Source organism: Salvia hispanica, chromosome 3 (assembly GCF_023119035.1).
Source record: "Salvia hispanica cultivar TCC Black 2014 chromosome 3, UniMelb_Shisp_WGS_1.0, whole genome shotgun sequence".
Taxonomy (NCBI): Eukaryota; Viridiplantae; Streptophyta; class Magnoliopsida; order Lamiales; family Lamiaceae; genus Salvia; species Salvia hispanica.
Window position 1 is genome coordinate 10,747,034 of NC_062967.1, and position 15,460 is coordinate 10,762,493.

The 15,460-nt window shown below is 35.3% G+C and overlaps 5 protein-coding genes across 6 annotated transcripts; 2 read left to right on the plus strand and 3 right to left on the minus strand.

Annotated features, from left to right (window-relative positions):
- The first annotated feature begins 4,873 nt into the window (after positions 1-4,873).
- LOC125216018 lies at positions 4,874-5,470 on the plus strand. The gene has a single exon (XM_048117620.1). The coding sequence runs from the start codon at positions 4,915-4,917 to the stop codon at positions 5,317-5,319; it is 405 nt and encodes a 134-aa protein (XP_047973577.1). The 5' UTR covers positions 4,874-4,914; the 3' UTR covers positions 5,320-5,470.
- A 192-nt stretch (positions 5,471-5,662) lies between these two features.
- LOC125213741 lies at positions 5,663-9,491 on the minus strand. 2 transcript variants are annotated; one of them, XM_048114451.1, is made up of 4 exons: positions 9,374-9,491; positions 9,173-9,274; positions 6,490-6,602; positions 5,663-5,957 (listed from the first exon to the last, which is right to left on the minus strand). In XM_048114451.1, coding segments are annotated over exons 1-4 (237 nt in total). In that variant the 5' UTR covers positions 9,395-9,491; the 3' UTR covers positions 5,663-5,956. The 2 variants fall into 2 exon arrangements, with proteins under 2 accessions (XP_047970408.1, XP_047970407.1); XM_048114450.1 differs by lacking the exon at positions 5,663-5,957 and having other exon boundaries at positions 6,267-6,602.
- A 651-nt stretch (positions 9,492-10,142) lies between these two features.
- On the plus strand, positions 10,143-10,550 carry LOC125209255 (lysine-rich arabinogalactan protein 19-like). Its single transcript, XM_048108860.1, has one exon. The coding sequence runs from the start codon at positions 10,143-10,145 to the stop codon at positions 10,548-10,550; it is 408 nt and encodes a 135-aa protein (XP_047964817.1).
- Positions 10,551-10,883: 333 nt separating this feature from the next.
- Positions 10,884-12,794, minus strand: LOC125213739 (B3 domain-containing protein REM20-like). Its single transcript, XM_048114448.1, has 4 exons — positions 12,455-12,794; positions 11,570-12,101; positions 11,373-11,497; positions 10,884-11,289 (listed from the first exon to the last, which is right to left on the minus strand). The coding sequence occupies exons 1-4, from the start codon at positions 12,527-12,529 to the stop codon at positions 11,035-11,037; spliced, it is 987 nt and encodes a 328-aa protein (XP_047970405.1). The 5' UTR covers positions 12,530-12,794; the 3' UTR covers positions 10,884-11,034.
- Positions 12,795-13,434: 640 nt separating this feature from the next.
- Positions 13,435-15,276, minus strand: LOC125213740 (yrdC domain-containing protein, mitochondrial). The gene is made up of 5 exons (XM_048114449.1): positions 15,110-15,276; positions 14,787-14,991; positions 14,259-14,434; positions 13,803-14,094; positions 13,435-13,651 (listed from the first exon to the last, which is right to left on the minus strand). Exons 1-5 carry the CDS (start codon positions 15,189-15,191, stop codon positions 13,585-13,587), a joined length of 822 nt encoding a protein of 273 aa, XP_047970406.1. The 5' UTR covers positions 15,192-15,276; the 3' UTR covers positions 13,435-13,584.
- Positions 15,277-15,460: the final 184 nt, after the last annotated feature.

Sequence of the window (15,460 nt, forward strand, 5' to 3'; positions counted from 1 at the left end):
AAAATTCGGGTACCCGAACCCGAAATCTAAAAAATATCATACCCAACCCGACCCGTATGTGAATTCAGGTACCCTAATACCCGATGCGGGTACCCGAACCCAACTAATCGGGTACCCATAAACCCGGAATTATTATATTTAAAATTTATTCTTTTATATAAATTAAATTGTGATGAGAATAGAAATTATTAAAAATAACACAATAATTACTATTTATTGATAATGATTCTATATTATATAAAATAGACATAGACATTAGACAAATAGACACTACTTAATTTTAAAATAATTTTTTTTTGGTATGATTTGAAACATAAAAGAGATTAAAATATTTTTTTTAAGACATTAAATGAACATGTAAATAAAATGGAGAAAGAATAACTAATGAAATATATACTATTTTCAAAAGATAACAAGTAAGAATATAAATAATGCAACATGAACCTAACACGAATGTAAAGAAGTATTAAATCTACGTGTGATTAAATAAAATTACCCTAGATTTATCCTACGGGTCATAGGCCCTATACTAAATAAAAATATTTATCACAAATACATAATTAATCGGGGTTAATCGGGTATTGGTCGGGTACCCTAATACGGATTTCGGGTACCCTAAACCCGAAAAATTCTAACCTTAACTACCCAAACCCATACCTGAACCCATAATTTCGAGTTTCGGGTACCCAAAACCCGTCGGGTATTGGGACTGGGTCGGGAATACCCGAAACCCGCGGATTAAATTTTCAGGTCTACCTATATTACTCTACTACTCCTGTTTTTATATTTTAATTCTTTATTCGGTTACTAAAATATAAACACTTAATAGGAGCAAAACCCTCCAACAAACCTAAAAAAGTTTGATCAAGTTGGCTGTCTCTCACTCTTTCGTGATTCATCCCATGCGGTAAAATTGTCAAATGGGTTAATGACTAGATAGATCTAAGACTATTTATTAATTAGTTTGCATGGATTATCAAAATTAAAAATAGAGTAACCGATAGCTAATATCATTAATATACGGTGTATTGGTGTTTTTCATTTTTTTTCTCGAAAACTTGAAAAATGGCTAGTTAAATCACAAATTTTTTATTTATAATATTTTATTTTTCAAACCCGAGCCTAGCAAAATTCAGCTTACGTCGCATGCCGATAGTTGTACCCGGAATTATGATGGACCCAATCGACAATAACAATATAATTTGAAAATCATTACTACATTTTTGGTTATATTTAAAATAATTATACTAACCAATAAACAGAAAACAAATATAGGCGGTCTTCAATATTTTATTTACATAAGTTCTTTTAAAACCTAATCTACCACACGCGATGAACATTAAATCTAAACGAGCCTCATCTTGGCCGACACAGCCTCAAGCCCAAAAACTTTGATGCTTCCTTGAAGCCCAACAGATCAATTTATCAAGACCACAAGACCCAATAAACAATATTGAAAGATTATGATTAGATAAGGAGTAACTTATGCAATCCTTTATTATTCCAGATTCATAATCATAGCTCTTTGAGTTTTATTTAAGCAGTCGAACAACATAGGATATAGTTTTCTTATAAATATTGCCTTATTTAGGCAATTAGTTATTGGAGAATAGTAGTACAGTATAAAATAATTCTCACACTTTAATTTTCTTTTCTTTTCTTTTCTGTCGCAAGTTTCATTCTTTTCCCAGCAAGTAAGGATTTTAAGATATTTTTGCATATTTTCGAGATCTTTGTCGAAAATAACCCCCTCTATCTTCCGATCCCATCGTATATTTAAGGTTATGATTAAACTATAGTTAAATCATTATTAAAAAAAACCACCATCCTTTCTGAGCATTTTTATTTATTAAAAAAATCATCAATATGTGTATATGTTATCCGCTTTAATATTCTAATTCAAGCTATAAAAGGTTAATTGCTGGAAAATATACTATCAATTAATTTGGATCATGGAAAAAAACATATATTTCTACTATCAAGTATATGACAAACTTAAATCATGCACAACGTGTGCAATAGTTAGTAATTTTAAATAACGTGGACGTGACATGCCAAAATCAGTGTTGATGTCGCAAATCAACACATCAAAGAATATCATTTTGAATTAATTTTTTTTATATTACAATCCATTTTTATCATAAAAATCGTAAAGGTTTGGAGAAAAAGATTTTGACTCATTGTAGTTGTCCTTCTAGAAGAAAATGTTTCTAACGAGAACCACAAGAGAATGGAGAGAACATAAAATAAGCTCTAAGCTTTTTACTTACCTCCGTCCCTGAAAATTTGTTTCATTTTTCCATATTCGTCCGTCCTCAAAATTTGTCTCATTTCACTTTTACCATTTTTTGTAGTGGATCTCATATTCCACTAAAGACATTGTTTTGGATATTCTAGCATATCATTTAATTTGGATTTAAATTTTGAGCAAAATTTGATTTTATGAGAAATTTAATATATGATGGATCATTATGTAATGGATATCATTATATAATTATATGTATTTAGCAATGAATTAATCGTCTACATGTATAATGATCTATCTTTTATCAATCTCTGTAAAATCATCAACCACCTCTCCCTTATTTAAGAAACAAACCTCATATCCTTCACAGAATTATTCATGGGTCTTTCTTCTTGTAATGATCATTCAAGAATTGAAAATGAGAAAATATAAAGAAAAGTACATAAAATTAAAAGAAAAACAAACAAGAATTATTCATGTGTGCGTTGTGGATACTCTTATTGATAACCTTAAGCTATAAGAATAAGCCAACCATGACCGGTTCTCACAATCATTATATATCGGCAAAGTGACAATTGTAAAATAAAAAACCTAAACTAAATATCTCACATAAATCTATTCATAGTTTTAATTTGGCTTTTATTCCCTATATTTCTTGCTTAAAACAGACTTGATAATGATATACGAGTGCTCTCCCATTCAAATTAATTATAAGTTTGAATCTTGCAAAATATATTTTGTAACATTTGAACAATTATACTAAGATCAATCGGAAAAATATGCATTTCTTGTACTTGATCATGAAAGGATCAATGTAATTTTATCTACATCTCTTCATTATAGGGTTCATAAAAGGAATTTCCTTAATTTATTTCTCTTAATTACCTCATTTTACATGTGCAAAGACAGCACAGATCTAGAAGTAGTCGTTATGTGAGTAAGATTTATTTTGACAATTCAAAATCAGAGATAGCCTAGCTACTAGCTAGGGATTAGTTATGAAGTTTGGACATTTTTATACAGCAACAACTGATCGATATTTTCTTGAATAATATTGCTCACTATGACTATATAATGTTATCCACATTTAAGTCGGTGCGGATTTTAAGAAATGTGAAAAAAAAAGAGTAGAAAAAATTAGTAGAATGTGAGTCATATAGTAATATATTAATTTTATAATAGAATGTGAGTAGAATTAGTTAGTGGAAAGTAAAGTTCATTTACCAAAAATGAAAAAAAAAAAAAAGAAAAGCAAAGTGAAGGACATCTCGCCAAACGGACCGAAATGACAAAAGTGAACAACATTTCACCGACGAAAGGAGTATAATATTTGAGCAAACCCAACCTATTTTATAGTAGTAAATGAATTAATACATGTTCAAGAATCTTGTGACCATTGCCTATAACTTGTGAAACTTACCTACCAATTACCTTCGCTGTCTGAGATTAATTTTAGGTGACTCTCTCTCTTTCTACAAACACAATCTCAAACACAAAACAGACATATGTTGGCTTGGGCGTGGAAGAGGAGCCATTGATTTGTGGCATAGCATGCGTTAGCAACTTTTGCATAAATAAAATGTACTAGTAATAATTGTGAGAATACACTTTGCTTTGAAAATGGTGCAGCAGTCACCTCTTATAATTGCACTCAATACAACATCCATTTTGCAAAACCTTTGCTCATCCTTTAAGCTACGAGAACTAAATTATAAGGTTCATATATTTATTTTATTTTTAAAAATTAAGATTCTTAATGACACTCAAGTTTTAGAAATTGCTTTCCTAGCTAGTTATTGATCGAGGCCAACTTCAAATAAGTAGTCAATTAATCGAATATCATTATGGAGACAAGAAAAATGATAATTACTATCGCATCCCTTAATTATCTTAGTACAATTAATATTGTACGTAAGTAGTAAGTACTACTAAACATTTTCAAGAGTGGGTTAGAGAAAAATTATTGTTTCATCTCGTATTTTACTTTTATAAAAAAAATCTATTGTATATGTGATGCATTCGTGTACACACAAGTAATTAAAGATGAAACAGAACATAAAATGCCATTCTATGATTGATAATCCTTTTAATTTCTTTACTATTACTAGTAAACAGATTACAAATTTGGGGTCAATGATTTTCAAGACTCTTCAGGCGGAAGATTAACGATATGGGTTTTCAACTTTACATCTACTGTTTATTCATATGGAAACAATAGGCTCTGATTAACCTACTTAAGTAGCATTTTAATTGGCATTGTGAGTTGTTGAACCAAATATAATGTCAATGATTTACCTACTTGAGTAGCACATACTAATACCTTAAAAATAATTGTGAGTTGCTGCACCAAATACAAATCCCCCCTCTACATTCTTTTAAGGATTTTTTTTTTATTTTCAAAAACACTTACGACCAATCCATAAATTTGTATGCATAAAATATTCTATAAGGTCAAAACAACATGTACATGGTATCTTCTCTTTCAAGATAAGTTTAAGTAGAAGCACACTAAAAAAGTGGACCATGTCACAAGAAGTGTGACACCATATTTATTTCAATTCCCAATTTTCTAATAAAGCCAACTCCTCCCTCAAATTCATTTACAACCTATATATAACACCACAACTCCACATCAAGTCATAACCAAATCTAGCCTAAAAAAACACCCAATGGCTCCATTGTTGGCCTTAGCGCTCATTTTATTCCTATCTCTTTCAACAAACGCTGAAGATCGGGCTCACGGCCTAAGTAGTGAGCCCCCGGTTGCAATCTCCCCAGAGGCATTCGCATTTTTCCACCCGGATGCTAAGCAGCATCCGAGTGGAGCTAACCCGTGTGACTCGTCACATTGTACCAAATTACCTCTAGCAGCCACTGTGAAGTCGGCCCCAGCCCACGAGAGCCAGAGCCCGAGCCCGACCAGCGGGGGGCACGGGCTGGGAGCTGGTGGCATCGCCGGAATTTCCCTAAGTTTCCTGTTTGTGGCCCTCGTCGGAATGGGAGTTTACCACGTGATGAACAAGCGGAAAGCTAACATCGACAGAGCCAAACCAGAGCAACTAGGAGAAGTTTGACACAACATAACTTGGGATTCTATCATAATCATAATCATATATATATATATATATATATATATATGTAGTTTGTGTATTCGATCTCTTCATAATTTAGTTTGTCAGTGTTGACTGGTGGATTTGTGAAGTAACATGCTCTTCTATTTTCTCACATATATGTGGAATGTTTGAAAACCACCACATTCTACTTATTTCGACGTACATTAGTTAGGAATTGCATCTGATTAAAACTTTAAATTATTTTATAACAATCAGTTTTTATAATAATTTATCATCAGGATCAATTATTTCATAATCACGATAAAGCATTCACGAGTAAGATGGGCATAACTAGAAAATTAAGTCGAGAAAATAAAGCATTGCATTTGAAGATGAAGGAATTATTTATGATTTAGATAGGAAAACACCATATAGAGAGCACTAATGATTTAGTGCCTAAAAAGGGAACTAACTGACATTACATAGAACCCAACTCAACAACTTAAGACCACATCATATCATAGGGCCAAATGGCCGATAAAGAAGGAACAAAGAAAATTGATTTTATAATGATCTACCTTTAGTCTCTCTAGCATGTGGACTGTGGAGACTGGAGACAGATGGAGGTGAGATCCCGCGAGGTTGACCAACCCCAATGTCTGTCAATGAGTACCGACAAATTCAATTAAATTCGAGCTATTGTATACATCCCACGTGCAGCAGCCGCACGATCCTATTGTTTCCAATAGTTAAGGAGCTCTTTCATTTTGTGTGTTGCATGTTAATAGTTCCTCAAAACTCTTTCAGTAGTTTGTTTTTGAAATATAAATTTTAAAACCTCCAACCTTCAGTTTTGAAAACTAAATTATAGAATCAGCAAATACAGAAAAATTTTAGAAAAATAAACTGTCAAATTTACTTGGAATTGTTTATCGTTATGAAGGCTGCAAATAATGAAGAACATGTACTGGGGAAAGACAATGGGGCCAATGACAATCGAACATTTTAACAAACATGTACTCTCCTGTGTTTGGAAAAAGTGTAGATATGCTAGACGATACATTCATACTCCTCATCGATGCAGTAAAGAAATTTCCAGGAAGATTCAGAAAGGAGAAACTAGCTATGGCAGTTGCTATCTAGATAGCCATCGAAGAAAGTTGCCTAGAAATAGCATGGGAGAATTCCTACCATCCACGTGAGCTTAGATACTCAATCATCCCTCCAAATGTGTTATCCACAGATTTATTCCACATGTGTGCAAACTCTTGCCGAGACTTCTGCCCAAAAATAGGCTCTGTTGGCTGAAATGCAGATGAAACACAAGTTAAAGTAACAAAGCGATAAACCCATTCTAACAACCACTGGATGTCGAATAGCTATGTCTATGATTCCCAACTAGCACTTACCCGAGCCCATTGGAATCTTTACATATCTATGAACACATGCACACAGAAAATTGCAATTCAGACAAGTCCAAAATCAAACGGCTTGGTGTACATAAACAAAGGGGTAGCATGTCCAAAAAGAAAATTACTAAAAAGAAATAGGCAAATGTCAACATGTGTAAAATATCTACTTCACATTTCTATTCACACTTTCGAAAGTTAAACAAATTTAACTTCTAAATCGCATAGTTAACTGATAGTTTAATAAATGTGTTATCAACCAATTGGGAACTTGTGCCCAAATTCTGTAATTAAAGATTAATTCTGCAGGTATGAAAATGATTACCAACAATTTTGTGACAGTTCACACTAACCAAATAAAGTGGAAGTGCAGAGATCGTGCCTTGCAAATATGATCAGTCATAGATTGTATCTTAAATGTCGAATCATTATAAATCTAAAGAATCCGCAGCCAACAACCATAAAAAAAGGTTCCTTAAGCCATTTCAAATTTTAAAGTGACAAGTTAGAGATGAAGCCAAGGTTCAGAAGTAAAGTCATCAATTTAAGTGATTCTCCCAACTACAAACGAAAATTCTAGATCTACAGTTATCGCCAAGATAATCAAGGAAGTCATTTTGAATCTGATATTAGAGTGAAAAGCCCCACAATTAATATTACAGAAGCCATGTGTGCAAGATAGATAACTGTCGGATCCATCTTTGAAGTTAGAAGCCAAAGTCATGCTCGGAAGATATATAAATATCAAAGTAACAATTTCAGGAACATTCTCCACCAAAATCATCAAAAATATCATTTAATGGAACAAGGGCTTTACGTCCACGGATGAAAGCCATCACATTCAAGAATCAAGTTTACAAAAAGGATCAGAATATCAATTCACCACTCAAATTCAAATAACATAAGAAAGTTTTCTTGGAGAGAAGAACAGGAGAAAAATAGAAGTGAAACCAATAAATTACTTGGCGAGAAGAACAGGAGAAAAATAGAAGTTAAACCATTAAATTGCAATGTGCTTGCATTTTAACAAGAAGTTTTGCACACATGTTGCACTGTCAACTTATTATAGTTGCTTTTCCTGCACTCTTAAAGGGTAGTTTCAGTAGCAAATACTCACCTTCAGGAGCAACCATTAGTTTCCCTCAAAAAGAAATGGAATAACCATTGGTTTGTTTTTCAAAGATGTCAGACTAGCATGCCATATTTCCTAATCAACTAAAGTCTCACTGATTGAGAACTTAGGGACCTAGTTTTACATGCAACAAACCTGTTAATGAACAAAATAAATATTGTATAGGATACATCAACAACTTATCTAGTATGGAACCTCTCCTTCTAAATCCATCTATATTCCTTTTTACAAAATTGGTAAGTCTGAAATTTCTTTTGTGTAATACTCTCCCCTTCTCTTCCCCTTTCTTATTTGAAGTGATGCAAGAGGATGTCACATGCAGTCAGCCTTGTCTATATAAACCTATGGACCTCCTTTTAACATCATATCCACTTTAACCACCCACACAATATGCATATAAATGCCATAAAACAGTTAAAACCCCTGCACTGATCTAAGTCATAACTAATCGTCAGTCGGATGGCGACTTGTATTGAATATGATTTACTTGATACTTAATAACAAATTAAAATCTTGAATCCTGAATGTTACCAATCAAAGGCAAGCATCTATTGTTTGTAGAAAAGATTGATAGCAGTAGAAAAATGTAAAATTGATATCTTAAAAGAATATCTAAATGAAAAGGCTGTCTCTCCGTGTGGATAACTATAGACAGTTATGCTTATTTTGCGGAGACTATTAACGAAATTCAATGCAGCATTGTGGAACTCATACAATTGTAAACATTGGTAGTTCTGACCTCTTCATGGAGCACTCAGGCAGTATTATAGGTTGATCACGTTAGAACTACTTCTTTCGCGTAGCTGGAATCAGGCTTTGTTAGTCTTAATTTCTAGATGATGGAGTTTCTCACAACCTTGATATTCCATCTTTAGTTTTTAAAGAAAAGATGTAGCTGCTTTACAAGGACTGTGTGCATGATTACCGAAAGAACAATTTCTAGTACTAACAACACTACCACAAAACTCAGGTTTTCCTCCAATAGGTATGAACTATCTCTGATCTTGCTCTTGCTCTTCCCAGTACCCACCTCCTACATATGAGTGCGGGTACAACTTATAAGGCTAGGATTAGCGGAATTATGGTTGCAATCGCCCATTTACAATTTTTTTAAAGAAGAGCTTGAAGAAAATTCAACAGTCATATGTAAGTTTGTAGCTTCAATTTATTAGGGCACCGATCAAGCAATCAATGAATAAAGCTACCTTCCATCTACCGAAATAATCTTATGCTCAACCGAAATTGGCGCACAATTAACCAAATGTATAATTCCAGCAACTCATAGTTGAAACAAAGCAAGGAAATGGAAATTAATTGCAGAAATAAAATTTACCTGAGGTTCATATTGATTAATGGATTTATAGATGGTTCTACGCTGCTGAAAAACCACGCCCCCGGTTAAGAGGCTCCCTAGCGCCGCGCCCAATAGACGCTCCTGCGCATATATACAAACACAAATCAAAATGCAGCAGCAATGCACAAAAATTGGCGATAGTGGTTGGATAATTTTGATGAATAAAAATAAAAGAAAAACCTGAGCTAGAACGCTGATCATCGTTACAAGAAATTGAGATTATGAGAGGAAGAGGCGAAGAATACTTGTTTTGGATTTTGATTAAGGAGAGGAAGTTGACCTTATAATGGGCTTCGGGTTTAAACTGTCATGGCCCAACCCCAATTTTTTTGGGTTTTTTTTTTTTGTATCTCACCTTCTTTATCTCTTATTATCAAGTTAGTTTGGGATGGTCGTCTAATTAATTTATGAAGAAACTGTAGTATAGTGATCAAATTCGAGATAAAATTGTTAATTTTTGTTCTAGTGTAATTGAGTTGAAAAATGGAAGAATTGAGAATCTTACCACAGTAATTCCTCGCTTCTACTGAAAGAGAGAGATTGGTATAGACGTATGGAGGTAGTAGTAACTCATTATTAAGTTGGACTGCTACGATTCTTATTAAATTATGGGTTCAAATTTCGAATTCATTAGTTGGAGAGTGAAGTTGCAAAAACGTGAATGGGGAGAAAATGGCAGCCAATCAAGCATGTGCTGTCCATTCGCCACGTGTCATTCGGACATTCTACTATTCCATCATATTTTTCTTTATTCCTATTTATTAGAAATAATTAGTAGTAGTATCAAATTAATAAGCATAAACCAAATTATGGCTTTTTATAAAATCATAAACATTCCAGCTTTAACATTTGTCAGATCTTCCATTTTCACGGATCTCGAATCTCTCATCTCAGTCTAGTCAATTACTACTCCACTCAATTTCAAATTTCAAGTTTCCAGATCTCAATCATGGCCTCCATTTCCCCAATTCTCGTCTTCTCACTTCTCCTCTCCGCTTACCCCGTCCTCTCCGATCAATCCCCCTCGCATTCGCCTTCTCTACCTCCGCATCCATCCTCCGACGAAATCTCGCCGCCTCCTGCCTCCCTCTCCTCGCCTCCCGCGCCGCCGCCGCCAGATCTCGGCTCACCATCGCCTTCTCCCGCACCGATTGCAGACAGCAAGCCCTATGCGGCTGATTTGGACAGCAAGGAAGACTCAACGGGCGGAATGAGCGGAGGACAGAAAGCCGGCCTGGCAGTCGGAGTGATCACCGGAGCTTTCGTAGTCGGCGCCGGAGTGGTGGTGTATAAGAAGCGGCAGCATAATATCCAGCGGTCGCAGTACGGGTACGCCGCCAGGAGAGAGATTCTGTAGATTCACAATTTCAGATTTGTATTTTGATCACAGTCAAGAGTCATTCATATATATACCAATTCAACTGCTTCTTTTTGTTACTCAATAAATTTGTTACTTCATTACTGCTTATTTACAAGGATTTATTTGTTGCTAAGTTTTTGTAGTAATGTGTTAATCTCATAGTACAATTCTTGCAATTTGTTTCATTTATTTCAGAGCCTTTGTTACCGTTTTTTGTTACTATATTATAGCATGGGCTAAAATTATCAAACAACGGTTTAAATTTATCCAAAAAATGATTCCATTTACTAATACTGACATCTAATTAACTACTCCATATAGATCACAAAAGGTTGAAAATTTGAAAATCATACTACTAGTAAATCATGATTCAAACAAGTGGTCTCAACGTGGGGATCATAACATTTGATCAGGTTCACAATTCTGAGACAATACATAACGAGTCCTAAAATTAGAGATAAGTAAGTAAGATGCGATGCGGCTACTTAGGAGCGCCAACAGCATGGACGAGCATATACATGCCGTCGCTGCCTCGTTGCACAAACTCACAGATGCAGGTGTCGTGGGTGCTTATGTTGTTAGCCGCGCACATCCTTTTCCATCCACCGGTGCACCAGACGCGCCCGTCGCTCCACTTCTTGATCTTGCTACCCCATTTCCTCCCACTCGCATCCACCACCAACATTTTCGACTTAAACTTGAGCTTCCACCTTTCTCTCACCTCGTTCGGGATGTGCTACAACATCACCACTTATCAATCATACTATATCATAGTACTACCATACAGAGTTATTAAGATGGGAAAGAGTGTATATTTACCAGCACATTCCTGCGCAGTTTCCTTGACGTCGACACAAAGTAAGGATTTTGGGGTTGGACGGCCAGTCCTGATCTGAAGATGTGGCGCCCGTAGTAATCTTCTTTATCGTGCTTCTTCTGTCTCACTGCATAAACACACTCTAAATAATGATCTATACACATAGAAATGTAGGAAATTTCGGGAAGAAAAGACTCACAAGAAGATGAAGATGGTGACGATCTTGACTTGGATCCCTTCATCAGCACCTCAATTTCATCATCCTCATCGCTCTCATCTTCAATCTCTTCTTCCTTCAACTTCTTCCACTGCTCTAACACATAATCTTCATCTTCATCATCATCATCATCTTCATCTTCATCATCATCATCATCTACATCATCATCTTCATCTTCATCATCATCATCATCGTCTTCGTCATCAGTGAGCTCATACACCTCCTCTACCTCCACTTTCACACTACTTCTTGGACAGCCGGCACCTTTCTTTACACAACCATCGCCTCCAAGCAATATGAAGTCGAACAAACCGCTGTGCTTGTAGTCGAATGAAACATAATCACCAGGCTCCACATGATTTTCTTGATGAAATTGAGGCCACCCCTTGTCAAAATAGAATCCATCCCCATCTCTTGACACCTCTACTGTCCACAAATTTCTGTCGACGTCTCTGAGGGTAACTTTACGACCTAAAAGTCCTTGCACCCGTCGAATATTCCCACGGGGTAATCCCTGCATCGAAACAAGGATCTTTGAACTAAACAGATACCAAATTGTTTAACCAACCGTTTTGTCCATTCATAATAAGAGCCAGGAAAAAAATTCATATAGTACTACTTTTTCTACTTAATTTTACCACAAAAAACAAGCTCAGTCTATTCTGGTTTTAAAACCTATAAAGCAAGCAATTAAACAAATTTTGGTGAAAATGCTAATTGATTAGGTATCAAAGACCAATACGAACAAGCCCATAGATAATCTAAAAACTTGTAGTTACAAAATTAAACATCGATCTAATCCTAAAGAAAGTAAATTATACATCAAACATATGTAACCTAAAGAATAGAAAAGAAATGGAGTTGTACCATTCTTTTATCATCTGAAATGACCTTGAAGAAGCTCAATTCCTGTTTTCTTGCTACAGATTTGGTCCTCTTCATTTGAAAACTAGAAACAAAGAAGAATCCACGAGCAAAAAGAAAAGAGAAGAGAGCAAAGAAGGAAAAAGCTTTACCGCGGCTGGTAGGTGAGGAAAAGAAGAATCCCAGCTCAATTTCTGAAAATGCTCCGTGAACAAGATAAATTATACTAGTAGGTAAAAGTGAAGTTTGAAATTGAAGAAGAATTAATAGAGTGAATTGTGTGTGAGAATGGAAGGCAAGTGAGCAAAGCACAGAGAGAGGAATGCATGCAGAAAAAGGAAATATGAAAAATAATTGAGGGAGTTGTGTATGAAAAATAATAGAGCAAAATTTTACTCTTTTACCTAAAGAAGAGGTCGTGGTCCCTTTAAATTTTACTGGTAGATGCAAATGCAAATGAAACTTTAATTACCAATCAATTGAATTACTAAAACTAGTTCCGCTGCAGAATTTGATCGTTTTCCCATTAAGTGTTTCTTACATTTACACTATATTAAGATCTCCTCTTTCTCTCACTTTTATTAAAGACGATATTACTTAGCTGATAATACAACCCTATACTGTTTCATTGTTTCGTTACCAGATAAATTTCCATACTTCGTGTTCCATGTGTCTAAGATGGGTGGACTAGTGAATATTTCAAAATCCATAAGTTTAATTACATTTATTTCAAGTAAAAGATGATTTTTTTGTAGTTTTCAACTAAAAGTTTATCAAATTTTTGTTCATTTGTTTCCTTATTCGTTTAAAATTCTTTCAAGGATTATACCCCTAAAAGTTAAAGAAAAATAAACCAACTCCTCATACGATCAGTGTTTACTTACGTGTTTCAAATTACACTCTTAATGATTTCGAACTTTCTTTTAATTTTGAAGATATTTAACATAGGCAGCTAAATGCAAGATAATAGTGTCAGGTTGAAATTCAACGACAAATCCGATACTAAATATATTATGCATGAATTGAAATCGAATTGATTCTGTACTAAATTTCAATAGTAGAATACATGAAGAGAAGAGTAATACAAGTATAATCAAACTGAGAAACATCCAAAGTGGAAATTGTGAATGCGGTCACGAGACACTATTTTCTTCTACCAGAGCATATCTCTCAAGGATTGCAATTGTCTCCTCCTCCGCACTGCCAACATCAAATATATGAAACAAGATACTATAAAAATTGTCCATCATTACAAATATATATCTATCCAACATGCTAAGTATTATATTAGGATCCTAACTCATATCCAAATTGTCATGCAAAGAGTGTCATGTAATATTAGGATGCTTACCTTCCCGGTCTGAGAATCTTGAATTCTCCCGGCTTAGTAAGATCGACGACTGTTGATCCTGCACGTCCCGAAGGAAGCAGCCCACCGTTGTAAATGCACGCACAATGCTGCCAAAGGTTCTCAAAATCCTTCACATCTACGCTGCTAGGCTGCCCACTAAGGTTAGCACTAGTGAGGGCCAGGGCGCTCTGTGAACCACGAGCAATTAGCCGAATGAAATCACAGTCGGGCACTCTCACACCTATGCTGTCCAGCCCTGGGTTTAAAGACTTTTCAAGGATGCTTGAATCCCCTAACACATATATTAGCAAAGACACAGAAACGCATCAACTACAAGTAATAAGGTGGAAAAGTAGTATGAAATTCAAAAGTTGAGATGAGAATTCAAACATCAACAAGAACAACCAAGACAGTTCAACAAACTAATAATTAACGGAAACTTTTTCTCTCAACTACCTCGTCTTAATACCAGTGTTACAGGTCCAGGAAGCAGTGAATCAAGCAATCCGAGAGGCAAATGGTGAGTAGTGGCGTAACGTTGTATATCTTGAACATCCCCAACACAGATAGCTAGGGGACTAGTATGCTTTCGGCCTTTGATCTCATATATCCTGTGCACAGCTTCCATTGAGCTGCAGCATCCAGCAATCAAAGATAAGCATCAAGCCACCGATCTAAGATAAAACTTATGCAAACAGTCACAAAGTACAAACACATCAATCTTCTAACCCTTTTTATCACATTTCAGACCAGAAATTCTCATCATTCTTAAGCCTAAAATTACATAAACGAATAAATTGAGTATACTTTTCCACAAAAAACAGCAATAACTAAATAAAGATTAAAACTTGAAAACAACCTGAAAGCTTAGAAATTCAAGAAGCAGTGTTAACACCAGAAAGTCTTCAAAGAGAGCACAATAGAGAAATTAATGGCTGAAAAGGAATTTGATAAATGAAAAGAATATGATAATAGGGATAATACCAAGCATCACAAGCAAAGCCATAGAGGGTGTCAGTTGGCACAGCGATTACTTTTCCGGCTTTGACCGCTTGAATCGCCTCTCCTGCATAATCTGCAGTTGCCGGCCGCACTAATCCCGTTGCCGAATGCTCCACAGTCTTCTCATCACATTTCTCCGAACCCCAAGCCATCCTAATAGGCCTCCTACTTAGCCAATTAGGCACCCCTTTTGCCAAAACAAATTACTTAGGCATTTAATCAAACATGTGCAAGGCAAATTAAAACATAACTTTGATTTGGTAGATATAGTCGTTTAAGTTGAAGCGGAGAGAGAGAGAGATTACGTGTGGAGCGTTGAAAGAGAGAGGCGAAGAGCAGCGTCGGAGATTGAGGCTGAGCAAATTTGGTCGGAGCAGTTAATCTCATCAGATTGCCGGCTTGTGGCTGCTTGACTGAGTTGCAGAACCCCAAATAACTAACAAGAAAATTGAAAATTAGGTCAATGAATTTTGCATTTCAGTCCTTCAAATTTTAAAATATTGGTGGAATGGTTCGTAAGATTTATGGGGAAGGATCTGCACTGCAGCGGTGAAAGTCACAGCACCACATGCTGTGTGCTGTATAATTCATAGGATTTCATTTGTTATCTTTTCCTCCGTATATTAAAATGTTTTTGCTAATTAATCCTTTTAGTT